A 16,157-nucleotide genomic window follows, 5' to 3' on the forward strand; every position below is an offset into this window, starting at 1 on the left:
GATCTAGTTCTTCTTTCATCCAGAGTGTGTTGCAGAATCCTAATATTTATCTAAGTAAATTAGCTAATCTTAAGGATATTTTGGTAACTACAAAGCTCCTTATTATGTTGAAAGGAAACTTGCATTTATAATCAGCAGGGATAATTGATCCAGGAAGACAGTTCAACCCACTAACTGATAATAATGAGTCCTCTCTAATGTCAAAGACAATGTTTCTGGGTAGGTTTAGCAAATGAATTTCTTCTTTGAGCAAGATTGGGGAAAAACAAGGAAAGAAAAATAACTTTTTCATTACCACAGTGTTTACACATCCACTAGGAAAACAATGTTCAGCACAGCAATGGTCTGCACTATAAAAATAATGCCAGCACAGTGAAAAGAAATGACCAGCATAGTGACTATCTGAGTCTAGCAAAACCCTGTACAACATTTGTAATGAGCATAACAGCCAAACTTCCCCTCGCCTGCCTCTGTGAAAACAGATGGTTCATTCAACTTTATTTTAAGAATTCTATTTTCACTCAAACACAGCTGGATCCACACACTAATGAAAGTAGTATGTCTGGCTCAAACTTCCATGCTCACATATAATACCCTTTCATTGGGAAATCACATAACATTCATTTAAGTCTGTGTTGACGGAATCTATTAGTGTATTTTGGATAAAATTTAAAAGATCAGTAGAAGAATTTTTGGCATCAAAACCTTTCTACTGACAAAAGTTCTATGTGTGTAGTAAACATACTACAGTCTGACATTTTGAATGATTATTGAAGAAATAGTATAGATCATTCACATTAAAATGCAAAAAACGATATGAAGAGAGATGAATAACCTGAATTTGTCTCCTCCTATTCTACATGCGTTCAGAGTACTCATAACCCACTAACACCCTGATCCTCACCTTTCCTTATCAGCCAAGGATATTGAAGAAGTAATAGCAAAGAACTGGGATGTCACCTGAAGTGCTCAGATTTCCTTGACCACTGTTAAACGGAAGATGAAGAAAAAAGCATTTCTGCATACTGCTGTTATTTGGGTGCCCAGGAGCAGCAATTAATCCAAAAGGTCCCAAGATATTGACAAGTAGTGCAAAAATAATTAGAGTAGCCATGTACATTGCTAGCCATGTATACCCCTCAAACAAAATGGAAGCTTCCACAACAGCAGAGTACAGCTGGCCCATTGGTAGGTTCTGTATTGCAGAAGTGCCAGGGCTAAAGATTTGCCACCCTGTGAAGAGCCCAATGCAAAAATGACCCAGACAACATTTGCCAACTTTGTTAAATCCACTCCTGCTTACTCGCTCAGAAATTTGTGTCAAGAAGGACACACCCTGCAGAACTTTTCCAGACTGTAAACCCTAATTTCTTTTTCTCAGCCCCATTACCCAGCACCTCTTGTTGTGAGAAATCATTGGATTTCACAGAAAAGATCATCTGCGACTGGAATGGCCTCATGAGCCACTAAGAACAAAACAAAACAAAACTAGGGCTAGAAACAACATCCTCCTTCCAAGAATTTGGGCCCTTCACAGTAGTACTAGTCATGGAGGCATTAACGGCAACCAAGGCCACCATCTGTTACTCTGTCCCCTACTCCTCCTGGATGGTGAAAAACAGCACAGAATATGTGGGTCCCCTACTAATTACAGCCAACACCTCCTTTGCCAAGGGGAATCTACACCTCACACAAAAACATGCAATAGTCAGACCCAATACTAAAGGAGCCATTGCTCAACAATGGAGACACCACAAAGTATTGCCTAGTGTCAAACTTTTTAGAGAAGCTAGCTACCTATAGTCCACATTGCAATGTGTCAGCTACTAGTGTTCTGTGTCCCCTCAGTCACACTTTTGGCAAGGTATAGAGACTGCTCTTAAAGGTCTGGCAGAAGACCTGCTCCTGTCCATAGTCATAGGAAGAACACCAATACTTAAACTAGAAGGAAAAGGGGCACACTTCAAAGAATTTATTTCAGACTGGAAATAAGGTATACATTTTTAACTTTGAGAGTAATTTACCACTAGAACAAATTTAACAAGGGTCTTGGTGGATTCTCCATCACAGACCATTTTTAAATCAAGATTGGATGTTTTTCTAAAAGATATACTCTGGGAATTATTTCGGGGAAGTTCTATGGCCTGTGTAATACAGGAGGTCATACTAGATTATCACAGTGGTCCCTTCTGGCCTGGGAATCAATGAGTCTATGAACTTGCCTTCTTGATATCATCTGGGGATGATTCATTCCCTCCTAAAGTTAAAGGGGCTAACATCTGGTCACCGTGGAGTGTTTTGTATACAGCAGTGAAGTGGCCAAGTACAGACCAGACCTAACCAGCAGGTTTTCACTAAATCTAGCCTAACTACTGCTTTTGACTTAGTTAAGGACTTGGTCTGAAAGTTTCTCCTCCTGTATCCATGTACTGTGTCCCTGCATTCAAGAGAATGCCAGCTGGTAGAGTGGGACTTGGGCACAAAACCCTGAATTGCTACACATGATAGAGATTGTGAGAAGACAGCGTCATAAAGGCAGGGCCAGGTGAAAACTGAGTGGTATCCCAACTGGGTTTCAGCCTAGCCCAGGTTCAGGGAATCCCTATGATGTAGCACAAGTGGGTTCTAGTTGTGCTGCAGGTCCAACAAACAGTCATATAGTACACTCAATGGCTGGTCTGGGTCATGCTGTGGTTCTGCCAGGACTTGCCATTCAGCCATCTGCTGCTTGAGGCACTGCTCACCATGTGTCAGGTCGCAACACCACTCACTCAATTTTGAGCTCCCTAGGGATTTTAGCGGTTGGGAGCAGGGAGCCAGGCCAGGACTTTAATAGAGAAGTCAGTCAAAATGCAAAGATCTCATTGGACAGCAGTTCAGAGGGCTGGACTCATCAATTGGATGTCACAATGTTGATGACATAATCTGTCTTGGATGTTCTATCAGGACCAGTCCCTGCCCCTCAGGTCACAATGTCAGGCTGGGCAATGGATAGAGACAGAGTGGCATAGTAGGTAATGGGGACTGCCATTAAAGCACATGGCCTCCCACAAGGTAAGTACAGTGAGAGCCTCTTGAAGGGACTTAAAAGGGGCTAGTGGAGATGACTGTCAGCTCTCCTGGGTTCACTCCCTCTTTCTTTATGTAGAGGAAAGAAGAGGCTCAAGGACCTCCCTGATCCCACACTGAGCAATGGGTCATTATCAGAGATGGGGTCTAGATGCAGAATTCTGATCTAGATTCAGATTTCTGACATCCCAAAAGCACAGGCTGTTGGTTCTGGGATTTTGGTTCAGCTCTTTATCGACATGGAGCTAGTGAATTTTTATAGGAAAAACCAGGTTCAGATTCAAAATCCCTGTTAAATTCAGGAGTCATGGGGTCCAGGTATCTTGGTGAGTGAGGTGTGGAACTGGAGAGAAAATAGGTTACATGGAGACTGAATAAACCTAGAAAATTGGACAAAGAAAGACCTTGGGGTGAAGGGTCCCTTGTTCCATTTACCCTCCTATTCAAGGGTCATTTTTTTCATATCTCAAATGTCTTGATTCAAAACTTTTTAGAAAAGAATAAAACTGTGGCCCATGTGAGTGCTTCTGGCCCCACTGCCCATTACTTTGACATTCCCTCTAAAGGAAACAGGAAATAACTGCTGTAAAGGAAATAATAAGGACTCAGTTCTGCTTGGAGTTGGTGGGGATGTGCAAAAAGACTAGAATATTGGTCTGGGGAGAGATCAGCTGAAATGCAGCAATGTCCTTGGGCAGGAGCAATTTTAAGAGGGTGCTACAATGGCAATGGTAGCCTTGGGATATCTGACTGGGAAAGACACCACCTTTCCATTGCCATCTCTCCTATCCCGAGGCTCAGAATGGTGAAGGGAAAAGCACAGTAAAAACTCCAGAAGAACTTAGTACTTTTATTAAAATAATGTATTTTTCCACATTTCTATCTGTGCATAAGCATCCTTAGCCTATATATATATCCAGAGAGAGAGAGATCAGAGCCCATAAGCCAAGCCCGGCACACCTGACAGGGACACAGCACAGCGAATGTGGTTTGTTCTGACACCACAATGCAGAGATCAGATGGAATTTTTCTGCTTCTCTCTTGTTTTATGTAGTTTGAGAGCTCTTTAGGACAGTGACATTTCAGATTTATGTTGCGTAGGCACAGAGCTCACTAAAGGCACTATTCCCCAGGATTTGTCAAAGTAATGGGCAGTGGATGTATTGTATCTTGACTTTAGCAAAGCTTTTGACACGGTCTCCCACAGTATTCTTGTCAGCAAGTTAAGGAAGTATGGGCTGGATGAATGCACTATAAGGTGGGTAGAAAGCTGGCTAGATTGTCGGACTCAACGGGTAGTGATCAATGGCTCCATGTCTAGTTGGCAGCCGGTGTCAAGTGGAGTGCCCCAGGGGTCGGTCCTGGGGCCGGTTTTGTTCAATATCTTCATAAATGATCTGGAGGATGGTATGGATTGCACTCTCAGCAAATTTGCGGATGATACTAAACTGGGAGGAGTGGTAGATATGCTGCAGGGATAGGATACAGAGGGACCTAGACAAATTGGAGGATTGGGCCAAAAGAAATCTGATGAGGTTCAATAAGGATAAGTGCAGGGTCCTGCACTTTGGACGGAAGAACCCAATGCACAGCTACAGACTAGGGACCGAATGGCTAGGCAGCAGTTCTGCAGAAAAGGACCTAGGGGTGACAGTGGACGAGAAGCTGGATATGAGCCAGCAGTGTGCCCTTGTTGCCAAGAAGGCCAATGGCATTTTGGGATGTATAAGTAGGGGCATAGCGAGCAGATCGAGGGACGTGATCGTCCCCCTCTATTCGACATTGGTGAGGCCTCATCTGGAGTACTGTGTCAAGTTTTGGGCCCCACACTACAAGAAGGATGTGGATAAATTGGAGAGAGTCCAGCGAAGGGCAACAAGAATGATTAGGGGTCTGGAACACATGAGTTATGAGGAGAGGCTGAGGGAACTGGGATTGTTTAGTCTGCGGAAGAGAAGAATGAGGGGGGATTTGATAGGTGCTTTCAACTACCTGAGAGGTGGTTCCAGAGAGGATGGTTCTAGACTATTCTCAGTGGTGGAAGAGGACAGGACAAGGAGTAATGGTCTCAAGTTGCAATGGGGGAGGTTTAGGTTGGATATTAGGAAAAACTTTTTCACTAGGAGGGTGGTGAAACACTGGAATGCGTTGCCTAGGGAGGTGGTGGAATCTCCTTCCTTAGAAGTTTTTAAGGTCAGGCTTGACAAAGCCCTGGCTGGGATGATTTAATTGGGTATGGGTCCTGCTTTTGAGCAGGGGGTTGGACTAGATGACCTCCTGAGGTCCCTTCCAACCCTGATATTCTATGATTCTATGATTTATATTAACTCGACCACTGTCCTGCATCCTTGCCTTTAATGCCTGGAAAAGCCATCACACCCCTTCCTTCTAGGCCATGGTGACAATAGGAAGCTCTTCATTGCCCTCACCATGTTGAGATCTTGCAGTTCAGCATTGAAACAATGACTACTATCAAATCTCATGATTCAGGGCTGGTCAGCTGCAGGAATCAGGAAAGATTTTTTCCCTTCTGATTCACAATTGGCCAGATACAGATTAGGGGTTTTATTGCCTTCCTCTAAAATATCAGGTATTGTTCACAGCTGGAGGCAGCACATGAGGTGGACCGATGTCCTGAGGTGATTCAGGCGATCTTTGTTCCCAGACACTTGGCTCGCTGGTTCTTGCTCGCATGCTGAGGGTCAAACTAATTGCCCGTTTTTTGGATTTTTTGCCCACGTCAGATTGGCAGAGACTTTGGGGGTTTCTTGCTTTCCTCTGCAGCACTGAGCAGGATCACTTATAAGGATCATCTGGGCATATCTCTTACTCAGTTCCCTGCCATTGCAGGGCTTTCAGGCATTGGTGGCCTCTCAGTCTCTCCTGTTCATTCTCCATGGAACACAATAGGTATTTGGCTTGATTTGGTCCAATAAAAATCCATGTGGAGAGATTCAGAAGTAAGTTGTCTGTGATCTCTAATTCTCTATAAAACGGGGCACAAATCAGGTGAGTGTTCTATCCCCAATCACCCAGTGAATCAGTACCAGAGCTGGCAACAGAAGCCAGGAATCCTGACCATGAAAGCATTAGACCTTGACCTAAAGTCCTAGTGTAGACCAGGGCTGAATTTAGCAGCATTAAATCGATGTAAACCTGCACCCGTCCACACGATGAAGCCCTTTATTTCGACTTAAAGGGCTCTTAAAATCGATTTCCTTACTCCATCCCTGACAAGTGGATTAGCGCTTAAATCGGCCTTGCCGGCTCGAATTTGGGGTACTGTGGACACAATTCGACAGTATTGGCCTCCGGGAGCTATCCCAGAGTGCTCCATTTTGACCGCTCTGGACAGCATTCTCAACTCAGATGCACTGGCCAGGTAGACAGGAAAAGAACCGCGAACTTTTGAATCTCATTTCCTGTTTGGCCAGCGTGGCAAGCTGCAGGTGACCATGCAGAGCTCATCAGCAGAGATGACCATGATGGAATCCCAGAATCGCAAAAGAGCTCCAGCATGGACCGAACGGGAGGTACAGGATCTGATCGCTGTATGGGGAGAGGAATCCGTGCTATCAGAACTCCGTTCCAGTTTTCGAAATGCCAAAACCTTTATCAAAATCTCCCAGGGCATGAAGGACAGAGGCCATAACAGGGACCCGAAGCAGTGCCGCGTGAAACTGAAGGAGCTGAGGCAAGCCTACCAGAAAACCAGAGAGGCGAACGGCCGCTCTGGGTCAGAGCCCCAAACATGCCGCTTCTATGATGAGCTGCATGCCATTTTAGGGGGTTCAGCCACCACTACCCCAGCCGTGTTGTTTGACTCCTTCAATGGAGATGGAGGCAATACGGAAGCAGGTTTTGGGGACGAAGAAGATGATGATGATGATGAGGTTGTAGATAGCTCACAGCAAGCAAGTGGAGAAACCGGTTTTCCCAACAGCCAGGAACTGTTTCTCACCCTGGACCTGGAGCCAGTACCCCCCGAACCCACCCAAGGCTGCCTCCTGGACCCAGCAGGCGGAGAAGGGACCTCCGGTGAGTGTACCTTTTAAAATACTATACATGGTTTAAAAGCAAGCATGTGAAAGGATTACTTTGCCCTGGCATTCGCGGCTCTCCTGGATATACTCCCAAAGCCTTTGCAAAAAGTTTCTGGGGAGGGCAGCCTTATGGCGTCCTTCATGGTAGGACACTTTACCACTCCAGGCCAGTAACACGTACTCGGGAATCATTGTACAACAAAGCATTGCAGTGTATGTTTGCTGGCATTCAAACAACATCCGTTCTTTATCTCTCTGTGTTATCCTCAGGAGAGTGAGATATAATTCATGGTCACCTGGTTGAAATAGAGTGCTTTTCTTCAGGGGACACTCAGAGGAGCCCATTCCTGCTGGGCTGTTTGCCTGTGGCTAAACAGAAATGTTCTCCGCTGTTAGTCACACGGAGGGGGGAGGGTTGAGGGGGTAGCCACGCGGTGGGGGGAAGCAAAATGCGACCTTGTAACGAGAGTACATGTGCTATGTATGTAATGTTAACAGCAAGGTTTACCCTGAAAGACTGTAGCCACTGTTTTATAAAATGTGTCTTTTTAAATACCGCTGTCCCTTTTTTTTCCTCCACCAGCTGCATGTGTTTCAATGATCACAGGATCTTCTCCTTCCCAGAGGCTAGTGAAGATTAGAAAGAAAAAAAAACGCACTCGAGATGAAATGTTCTCTGAGCTCATGCTGTCCTCCCACACTGACAGAGCACAGACGAATGCGTGGAGGCAAATAATTTCAGAGTGCAGGAAAGCACAAAATGACCAGAAGGAGAGGTGGCAGGCTGAAGAGAGTAAGTGGCGGGCTGAAGACAGGGCTGAAGTTCAAATGTGGTGGCAGCATGATGAGAGGAGGCAGGATTCAATGCTGAGGCTGCTGGAGGACCAAACCAGTATGCTCCAGTGTATGGTTGAGCTGCAGCAAAGGCAGCTGGAGCACAGACTGCCACTACAGCCCCTCTGTAACCAACCGCCCTCCTCCCCAAGTTCCATAGCCTCCACACCCAGACGCCCAAGAACGCGGTGGAGGGGGCCACCGGACAACTACCCACTCCGCCACAGAGGATTGCCCAAAAAAAAGAAGGCTGGCATTCAATAAATTTTAAAGTTGTAAACTTTTAAAATGCTGTGTTGCATTTTCCTTCACTCCTCCACCACCCCTCCTGGGCTACCTTGGTAGTCATCCCCCTATTTGTGTGATGAATGAATAAAGAATGCATGAATGTGAAGCAACAATGACTTTATTGCCTCTGCAAGCGGTGATCGAAGGGAGGAGGGAAGGGTGGTTAGCTTACAGGGAAGTAGAGTGAACCAAGGGGCGGGGGGTTTCATCAAGGAGAAACAAGCAGAACTTTCACACCGTAGCCTGGCCAGTCATGAAACTGGTTTTCAAAGCTTCTCTGATGCGTACCGCGCCCTCCTGTGCTCTTCTAACCACCCTGGTGTCTGGCTGTGCGTAACCAGCAGCCAGGCGATTTGGCTCAACCTCCCACCCCGCCATAAACGTCTCCCCCTTACTCTCACAGATATTGTGGAGCACACAGCAAGCAGTAATAACAGTGGGAATATTGGTTTCGCTGAGGTCTAAGTGAGTCAATAAACTGCGCCAGCGCACCTTTAAACATCCTTTAAACCCTAACTTGAAGGGGAAAGGAGTCCAGGAGAGCTGGCTGTATTTCAAGGAATCCCTGTTGAGGTTACAGGGACAAACCATCCCGATGAGTCGAAAGAATAGTAAATATGGCAGGCGACCAGCTTGGCTTAATGGTAAAATCTTAGCGGATCTTAAACATAAAAAAGAAGCTTACAAGAAGTGAAAGGTTGGACATATGACCAGGGAAGAGTATAAAAATATTGCTAGGGCATGTAGGAATGTTATCAGGAGGGCCAAATCGCACCTGGAGCTGCAGCTAGCCAGAGATGTCAAGAGTAACAAGAAGGGTTTCTTCAGGTATGTTGGCAACAAGAAGAAAGCCAAGGAATGTATGGGCCCCTTACTGAATGAGGGAGGCAAACTAGTGACAGAGGATGTGGAAAAAGCTAATGTACTCAATGCTTTTTTTGCCTCTGTTTTCACTAACAAGGTCAGCTCCCAGACTGCTACGCTGGGCATCACAAAATGGGGAAGAGATGGCCAGCCCTCTGTGGAGATAGAGGTGGTTAGGGACTTTTTAGAAAAGCTGGACGTGCACAAGTCCATGGGGCCGGACGAGTTGCATCCGAGAGTGCTGAAGGAACTAGCGGCTGTGATTGCAGAGCCATTGGCCATTATCTTTGAAAACTCGTGGCGAACCGGGGAAGTCCCGGATGACTGGAAAAAGGCTAATGTAGTGCCAATCTTTAAAAAAGGGAAGAAGGAGGATCCTGGGAACTACAGGCCAGTCAGCCTCACTTCAGTCCCTGGAAAAATCATGGAGCAGGTCCTCAAAGAATCAATCCTGAAGCACTTGCATGAGAGGAAAGTGATCAGGAACAGCCAGCATGGATTCACCAAGGGAAGGTCATGCCTGACTAATCTAATCGCCTTCTATGATGAGATTACTGGTTCTGTGGATGAAGGGAAAGCAGTGGATGTATTGTTTCTTGACTTTAGCAAAGCTTTTGACACGGTCTCCCACAGTATTCTTGTCAGCAAGTTAAGGAAGTATGGGCTGGATGAATGCACTACAAGGTGGGTAGAAAGCTGGCTAGATTGTCGGGCTCAACGGGTAGTGATCAATGGCTCCATGTCTGGTTGGCAGCCGGTATCAAGTGGAGTGCCCCAAGGGTCGGTCCTGGGGCCGGTTTTGTTCAATATCTTCATAAATGATCTGGAGGATGGTGTGGATTGCACTCTCAGCAAATTTGCGGATGATACTAAACTGGGAGGAGTGGTAGATACGCTGGAGGGGAGGGATAGGATACAGAAGGACCTAGACAAATTGGAGGATTGGGCCAAAAGAAATCTGATGAGGTTCAATAAGGATAAGTGCAGGGTCCTGCACTTAGGACGGAAGAACCCAATGCACAGCTACAGACTAGGGACCGAATGGCTAGGCAGCAGTTCTGCGGAAAAGGACCTAGGGGTGACAGTGGACGAGAAGCTGGATATGAGTCAGCAGTGTGCCCTTGTTGCCAAGAAGGCCAATGGCATTTTGGGATGTATAAGTAGGGGCATAGCGAGCAGATCGAGGGACGTGATCGTTCCCCTCTATTCAACATTGGTGAGGCCTCATCTGGAGTACTGTGTCAAGTTTTGGGCCCCACACTTCAAGAAGGATGTGGATAAATTGGAGAGAGTCCAGCGAAGGGCAACAAAAATGATTAGGGGTCTGGAACACATGAGTTATGAGGAGAGGCTGAGGGAGCTGGGATTGTTTAGCCTGCAGAAGAGAAGAATGAGGGGGGATTTGATAGCTGTTTTCAACTACCTGAAAGGGGGTTCCAAAGAGGATGGCTCTAGACTGTTCTCAATGGTATCAGATGACAGAACGAGGAGTAATGGTCTCAAGCTGCAGTGGGGGAGGTTTAGATTGGATATTAGGAAAAACTTTTTCACTAAGAGGGTGGTGAAACACTGGAATGCGTTACCTAGGGAGGTGGTAGAATCTCCTTCCTTAGAGGTTTTTAAGGTCAGGCTTGACAAAGCCCTGGCTGGGATGATTTAACTGGGAATTGGTCCTGCTTTGAGCAGGGGGTTGGACTAGATGACCTTCTGGGGTCCCTTCCAACCCTTATATTCTATGATTCTATGATCCAAATGCACATTCTACCACCATCCTGCACTTACTCAGCCTGTAGTTGAACAGCTCCTGACTACTGTCCAGGCTGCCTGTGTACGGCTTCATGAGCCATGGCATTAAGGGGTAGGCTGGGTCCCCAAGGATACATATAGGCATTTCAACATCCCCAACAGTTATTTTCTGGTCTGGGAATAAAGTCCCTTCCTGCAGCTTTTGAAACAGACCAGAGTTCCTGAAGATGCGAGCATCATGTACCTTTCCCGGCCATCCCACGTTGATGTTGGTGAAACGTCCCTTGTGATCCACCAGAGCTTGCAGCACTATTGAAAAGTACCCCTTGCGATTTATGTACTTGCCGGCTTGGTGCTCCGGTGCCAAGATAGGGATATGGGTTCCATCTATGGCTCCACCACAGTTAGGGAATCCCATTGTAGCAAAGCCATCCACTATGACCTGCACATTTCCCAGGGTCACTACCCTTGATATCAGCAGATCTTTGATTGCGTGGGGTACTGGCATCACAGCAGCCCCAACAGTAGATTTGCCCACTCCAAATTGATTCCCAACTGACCGGTAGCTGTCTGGCGTTGCAAGCTTCCACAGGGCTATTGCCACTCGCTTCTGGACTGTGAGGGCTGCTCTCATCTTGGTATTCATGCGTTTCAGGGTGGGGAAAGCAAGTCACAAAGTTCCATGAAAGTGCCTTACGCATGCGAAAGTTTCGCAGCCACTGTGAATCGTCCCAGACCTGCAACACTATGCAGTCCCACCAGTCTGTGCTTGTTTCCCGAGCCCAGAATCGGCGTTCCACAGCATGAACCTGCCCCATTAGCACCATGATGCATGCATTGGCAGGGCCCATGCTTTCAGAGAAATCTGTGTCCATGTCCTGATCACTCACGTGAGAGCGCTGACGTCGTCGCCTCACCCGGTATCGCTTTGCCAGGTTCTGGTGCTGCATATACTGCTGGATAATGCGTGTGGTGTTTAATGTGCTCCTAATTCCCAAAGTGAGCTGAGCGGCCTTCATGCTTGCCTTGGTATGGCGTCCGCACAGAAAAAAGGCGCGGAACGATTGTCTGCCGTTGCTCTGACGGAGGGAGGGGTGACTGATGACACGGCTTACAGGGTTGGCTTCAGGGAGCTAAAATCAACAAAGGGAGTGGCTTTACATCAAGGAGTATTTCAGGCAGGACTTCACGGAGGGTTCCAATAAGAAATGGTGCACCTAAGTTATTGTTCTTATTGGAACAAGGAGGTTAGCCTGGCCTCTGATTGATACATGGCTAGATTTACCTCGCTGCACCTTCTCTGTGAGTGACTGCAGTGTGACCTAGAGGAATAAGACCCCTAGACGGGGGAGGAGGCAAATGAGTACAAAACAAATCTGGTCTATTTCTTGTTTTGATCCACTCCATCTATCTTTTACATCTTTGGCTGGCAGCAGACGGTGCAGAAGGACTGCATGCCATCCACATCTCATGGCTGCTCGGCAGAAGATGGTACAGTACGACTGCTAGCCATCCTCATCTCTTGCCTGCCCGGCAGAAGATGGTACAGTACGACTGCTAGCAATCCGTATTGCCTGCCTGCTCACCATAAGACGGTTCAATAGGACTGACTGCAGGACTAAAGAGAATGACCTGGCCAAGTCACTCCAAATTTAGTCCCTGCGCCCATGTCTGCCCAGGCGCTCCCAGCCAATGTGGCCAGGAGCACCTCGGACATGACGATGATGGCTACCAGTCGTATTGTACCGTCTGCTGCCAGAAGGTAATGGGTTGCTGCTACTGTGTAGCAATGCCGTACCGCGTCTGCCAGCACCCAGGAGACAACCTGAGCAGGCTCCATGCTTGCCGTGGTATGGCGTCTGCACAGGTAACTCAGGAAAAAAGGCACGAAACGATTGTCTGCCCTTGCTTTCAAGAAGGGAGGGAGGGAGGGAACGGGGATGATATGTACTCAGAACCACCCGCGACAATGTTTTAGCCCCATCAGGCATTGGGATCTCAACCGAGAATTCCAATGGGCAGCGGAGACTGCGGGAACTGTGGGATAGCTATCCACAGTGCAACGCTCCGGAAGTCGACTCTAGCCTCGGTACTGTGGAAGCACTCCGCCGAGTTAATGCACTTAATGCACTTAGAGCATTTTCTGTGGGGACACACACACTCGAATATATAAAACCGATTTCTAAAAAACCGACTTCTGTAAATTCGACCTTATTCCGTAGTGTAGACATACCCTTAGACTTGCAGGATGATCGACAGGAGGAGAGAACATTTGGTATCAAGAGAGGAGGAGAGGAGAAAAGGACTGCACTCGCGAGAGCAGGAGAGAAAGAAGTGGCACCAGTTGAAGAAGGAAGAGGAGCTTTGTGAAAAAGAAAAGGTGCAAAACTAATACAGGGAACTGGAGACTCCCAGAGGGAGTGACAGCTGATACAGTCATGCTGTAAAATGGTCCCCCCAGCATCCTGAGGATGGAGGGACAGACACCAGTTACAGAGAATCTGGGAAACTCTCTGGTCAATCCCAATGGGGAAGTAATCATGGGCTCTTTCTATTCGGAGAGCATATAGATCCTCATATGGGTGATCAACAGGATTGGGACTTTACATCCATAGCACAAACCTCTACCACTTCAGCTATCAGAGTAACAGATCAGGTTGTTGTTCTCTATATGGACCAACCGTGAGGAGGTGATGAGACACACACTTTGCCAGTGGGTTTCTCAGGTATTTCCTGACCTCAGAGGAATGCTGAGACTCAGAAATCCTCGTTCAGATCCAGGTTCCAGAGCGGAGTGTGCACTAATGCTTATAAAACCTTCTGACCCATCTGCTGCAGCCTGTCTGCCACCCTCTGCTTTTATCTCCCCCTCCAGACTCCTATTCTTGCCCTCTGTGCCCCTATCCAGCCCCTTCAGTGCCTATTCCCCCATTGCCCTCTGTTCTTCGTGTCCTCCCACCCTAACCAAGCTTTCTCTGCCTTACTCCATTGCATTTAATTCTCTTCCTCTTTCTCCACCACTCTGCCTGGATGCCAGCAGGGGGGCAGTGATGGAGGACATTGAGAACACAGGAAAGAGAGTCTTCCTGCTCTCAGTTCTCATGTTGGTGACACTGCAGCCTCTGACTATCAGGAGGAACAATTACAGGAAAATCCTATTTAGTCCTTGCACCCTAGGGCAGAAGCATGTTCCATTGCTCTGTGAGGATACTGCATGCACAGTTTGGTTGGCTGTCGTGGAACTGAGCATACTCAGAGTATGTGCAAATTGATTTTTCAGAGGGTTATAACTTAGCAAAATTTGGGTGGCTTTTCACAGGGATGGCAAAAAGCACATCCCTGACCCAAAGCAGTGAGGTGATAGAGCTTCCCTATGAAATAGTTGTAAAAATGTTTTTAACATGGGCAAAACAATGTATTTTTCCCTAACCTCCATCTGTGACATGGCTGAAACATTTTTGCTAAAATTTTCCCAAAATCAAAAAAAAAAAATCGGCCTGAGGAAGACACCCAGCATGGATAATATCAGCCTGAACAGTTAAGGTTTGGAAAAGTTATAAGCAACTGAAATCAAAGTCTTATAATGGAAAGTGTTAGACAACTATACCTATAGTTCTACCTATCACTTGGCAAGCAATCAGGTAAGGCCTGATCCAACTCCCATTATATTTATTCTGAGTCATTCCATTGACCTGAATGGGAGTTGGATTGGATCAGACCTATACTGCTGAGATATGGGCACTATAAGTACTTAGATGGGTTTAATCTGGATAAATGTCACTTCCCTTTTTGTAGGGAAAAAATATATTTTCAGGAATATATAATAGTGGTCTGTCCCCTTTTAAGTCAGAGGGAGGGGAAGAGTGCGGCCTGCACCAGCCAACCCTGTTCCAAAGCATGGCCCTTTTAAGAATCAATGTTCCACTGTGGGCTTGTCTACATGCGGAAGTAAGTGCACAGTAAGTTAGGGTGTGAACTTAAAGCACAGTAGCTAATCTGCACTAACTCCCCTTGTGGACACTCTTAGTGTGAATTTAAGAGTGCCCTCAGGCAGTTTAGCTTACTAGACTTCCAAATTTATTACTCTAATGAGTATGAAGCCACCCTTAGTAGTCACACAAGGAGTTTGTGCAGAGTAGCTAGTGTGTACCAGGCACTGCAGGCTTTTTTTCTATGTAGACTAGCCCTGAGGATCAGCAGGCCAAGCTGAGAATCAAGTACAGGTGCCAGAGTCAAATGACAGCTTCCTCACCATTACAAAGGCAGTGTTGCCAACTCGCATGGTTTTTTTGAGTGTAGGGGGTTCTTAAAACCATTAACTGCTGCAATTGTGTTATTACCTCAGCTTTCAATTTCTAAAAAAACCTCTAGCCCTCATTGCCGCAGAGAAGAAGCCTGAAAACATGAACCCTAAATTCTCCAACAACAGAAGACAAATAAAAAGAACCCTACATTTATTGCTTTTCTTTAATCTCATGACTTTTTGGTGCCTGACTACAATCTTTGAATGCTTTGTATTGGTAATATACAAAGGACTACTCTTGGCACAGGTGTGGGAGAGCCTAGAGTGAGGTTAGACTTGCAGGGAGGTCCCCAAGGTAGAATCAGAACCTTGGTGGACTGGAGAAACCTGCCAGAAGTGAGAAAAAGGCCCAGAAAGGAGATCTATGGATATCTTCTTCCAAGAGTGAAGATGTTTGAACCCAGAATTGAGGTCAGAAAGACCCAAGGGGAAAGACTCTCCAGGTAGGCCAATTTGGTACCTAGGAAGAGGCCCTGAGAAGGAAAGAAAGCAAGTTTGGCTTTGAATTATGGGGCAGATACCCTAGTTGTTTAGGGTTCACAGAGGTAGGAACCCTTAGTAGAAGGTAGGAGTGGGTCCCCACCATGCTACTACCCTGTGAAGGACTTCACCCTTTAACAGTAAGTACTGACAAACTAGTTTTGTGTTAATCAGAAAATAATGTTCAAAATAACAACAAATACAAACATAAATTACCTTTAAAATATGTACATATGTTGAAATAAAATATATTTACCATGGTGAATAATGCCATTCTCTAATAAAGCTTGGCCAAGATGAACACCTTCTTCAGATTTGTGTATTTCTCCAGTTTCCAGTAACCAGGACACAAACTCACTAGATTAAAAAACAAAACAAAACCACACACATACAAAACAATTCCAATATTGTTAAGGCTTTAACTCAAGAGAGCAATACTGTATAATATTCCCCACACGATTAATTTAGCAGACTGCAATGAGCAGTATTAATATGGACATAACACTTCAAAATATTCTGCATAACAGAAT

At 46.1% G+C, this 16,157-nt stretch overlaps 2 protein-coding genes across 3 annotated transcripts in view; one reads left to right on the top strand and one right to left on the bottom strand.

Annotated features, from left to right (window-relative positions):
• PREX2 (phosphatidylinositol-3,4,5-trisphosphate dependent Rac exchange factor 2) overlaps positions 1–16,157 on the bottom strand; it is a 295,769-nt gene that overhangs the window by 152,021 nt on the left and 127,591 nt on the right. For both annotated transcript variants that reach the window (XM_075125146.1, XM_048840883.2), the window contains one exon: positions 15,884–15,984. In XM_075125146.1, coding sequence (XP_074981247.1) covers positions 15,884–15,984 — 101 coding nt within the window. The remainder of the gene's footprint in view (positions 1–15,883; positions 15,985–16,157) is intronic.
• Positions 6,433–13,214, top strand: LOC142071245 (uncharacterized). Its single transcript, XM_075126143.1, has 3 exons — positions 6,433–7,107; positions 7,696–7,905; positions 13,072–13,214. The coding sequence occupies exons 1-3, from the start codon at positions 6,525–6,527 to the stop codon at positions 13,212–13,214; spliced, it is 936 nt and encodes a 311-aa protein (XP_074982244.1). The 5' UTR covers positions 6,433–6,524.

The sequence above is a fragment of the Caretta caretta genome, chromosome 2 (genome assembly GCF_965140235.1).
Source record: "Caretta caretta isolate rCarCar2 chromosome 2, rCarCar1.hap1, whole genome shotgun sequence".
NCBI classification, from domain to species: Eukaryota; Metazoa; Chordata; order Testudines; family Cheloniidae; genus Caretta; species Caretta caretta.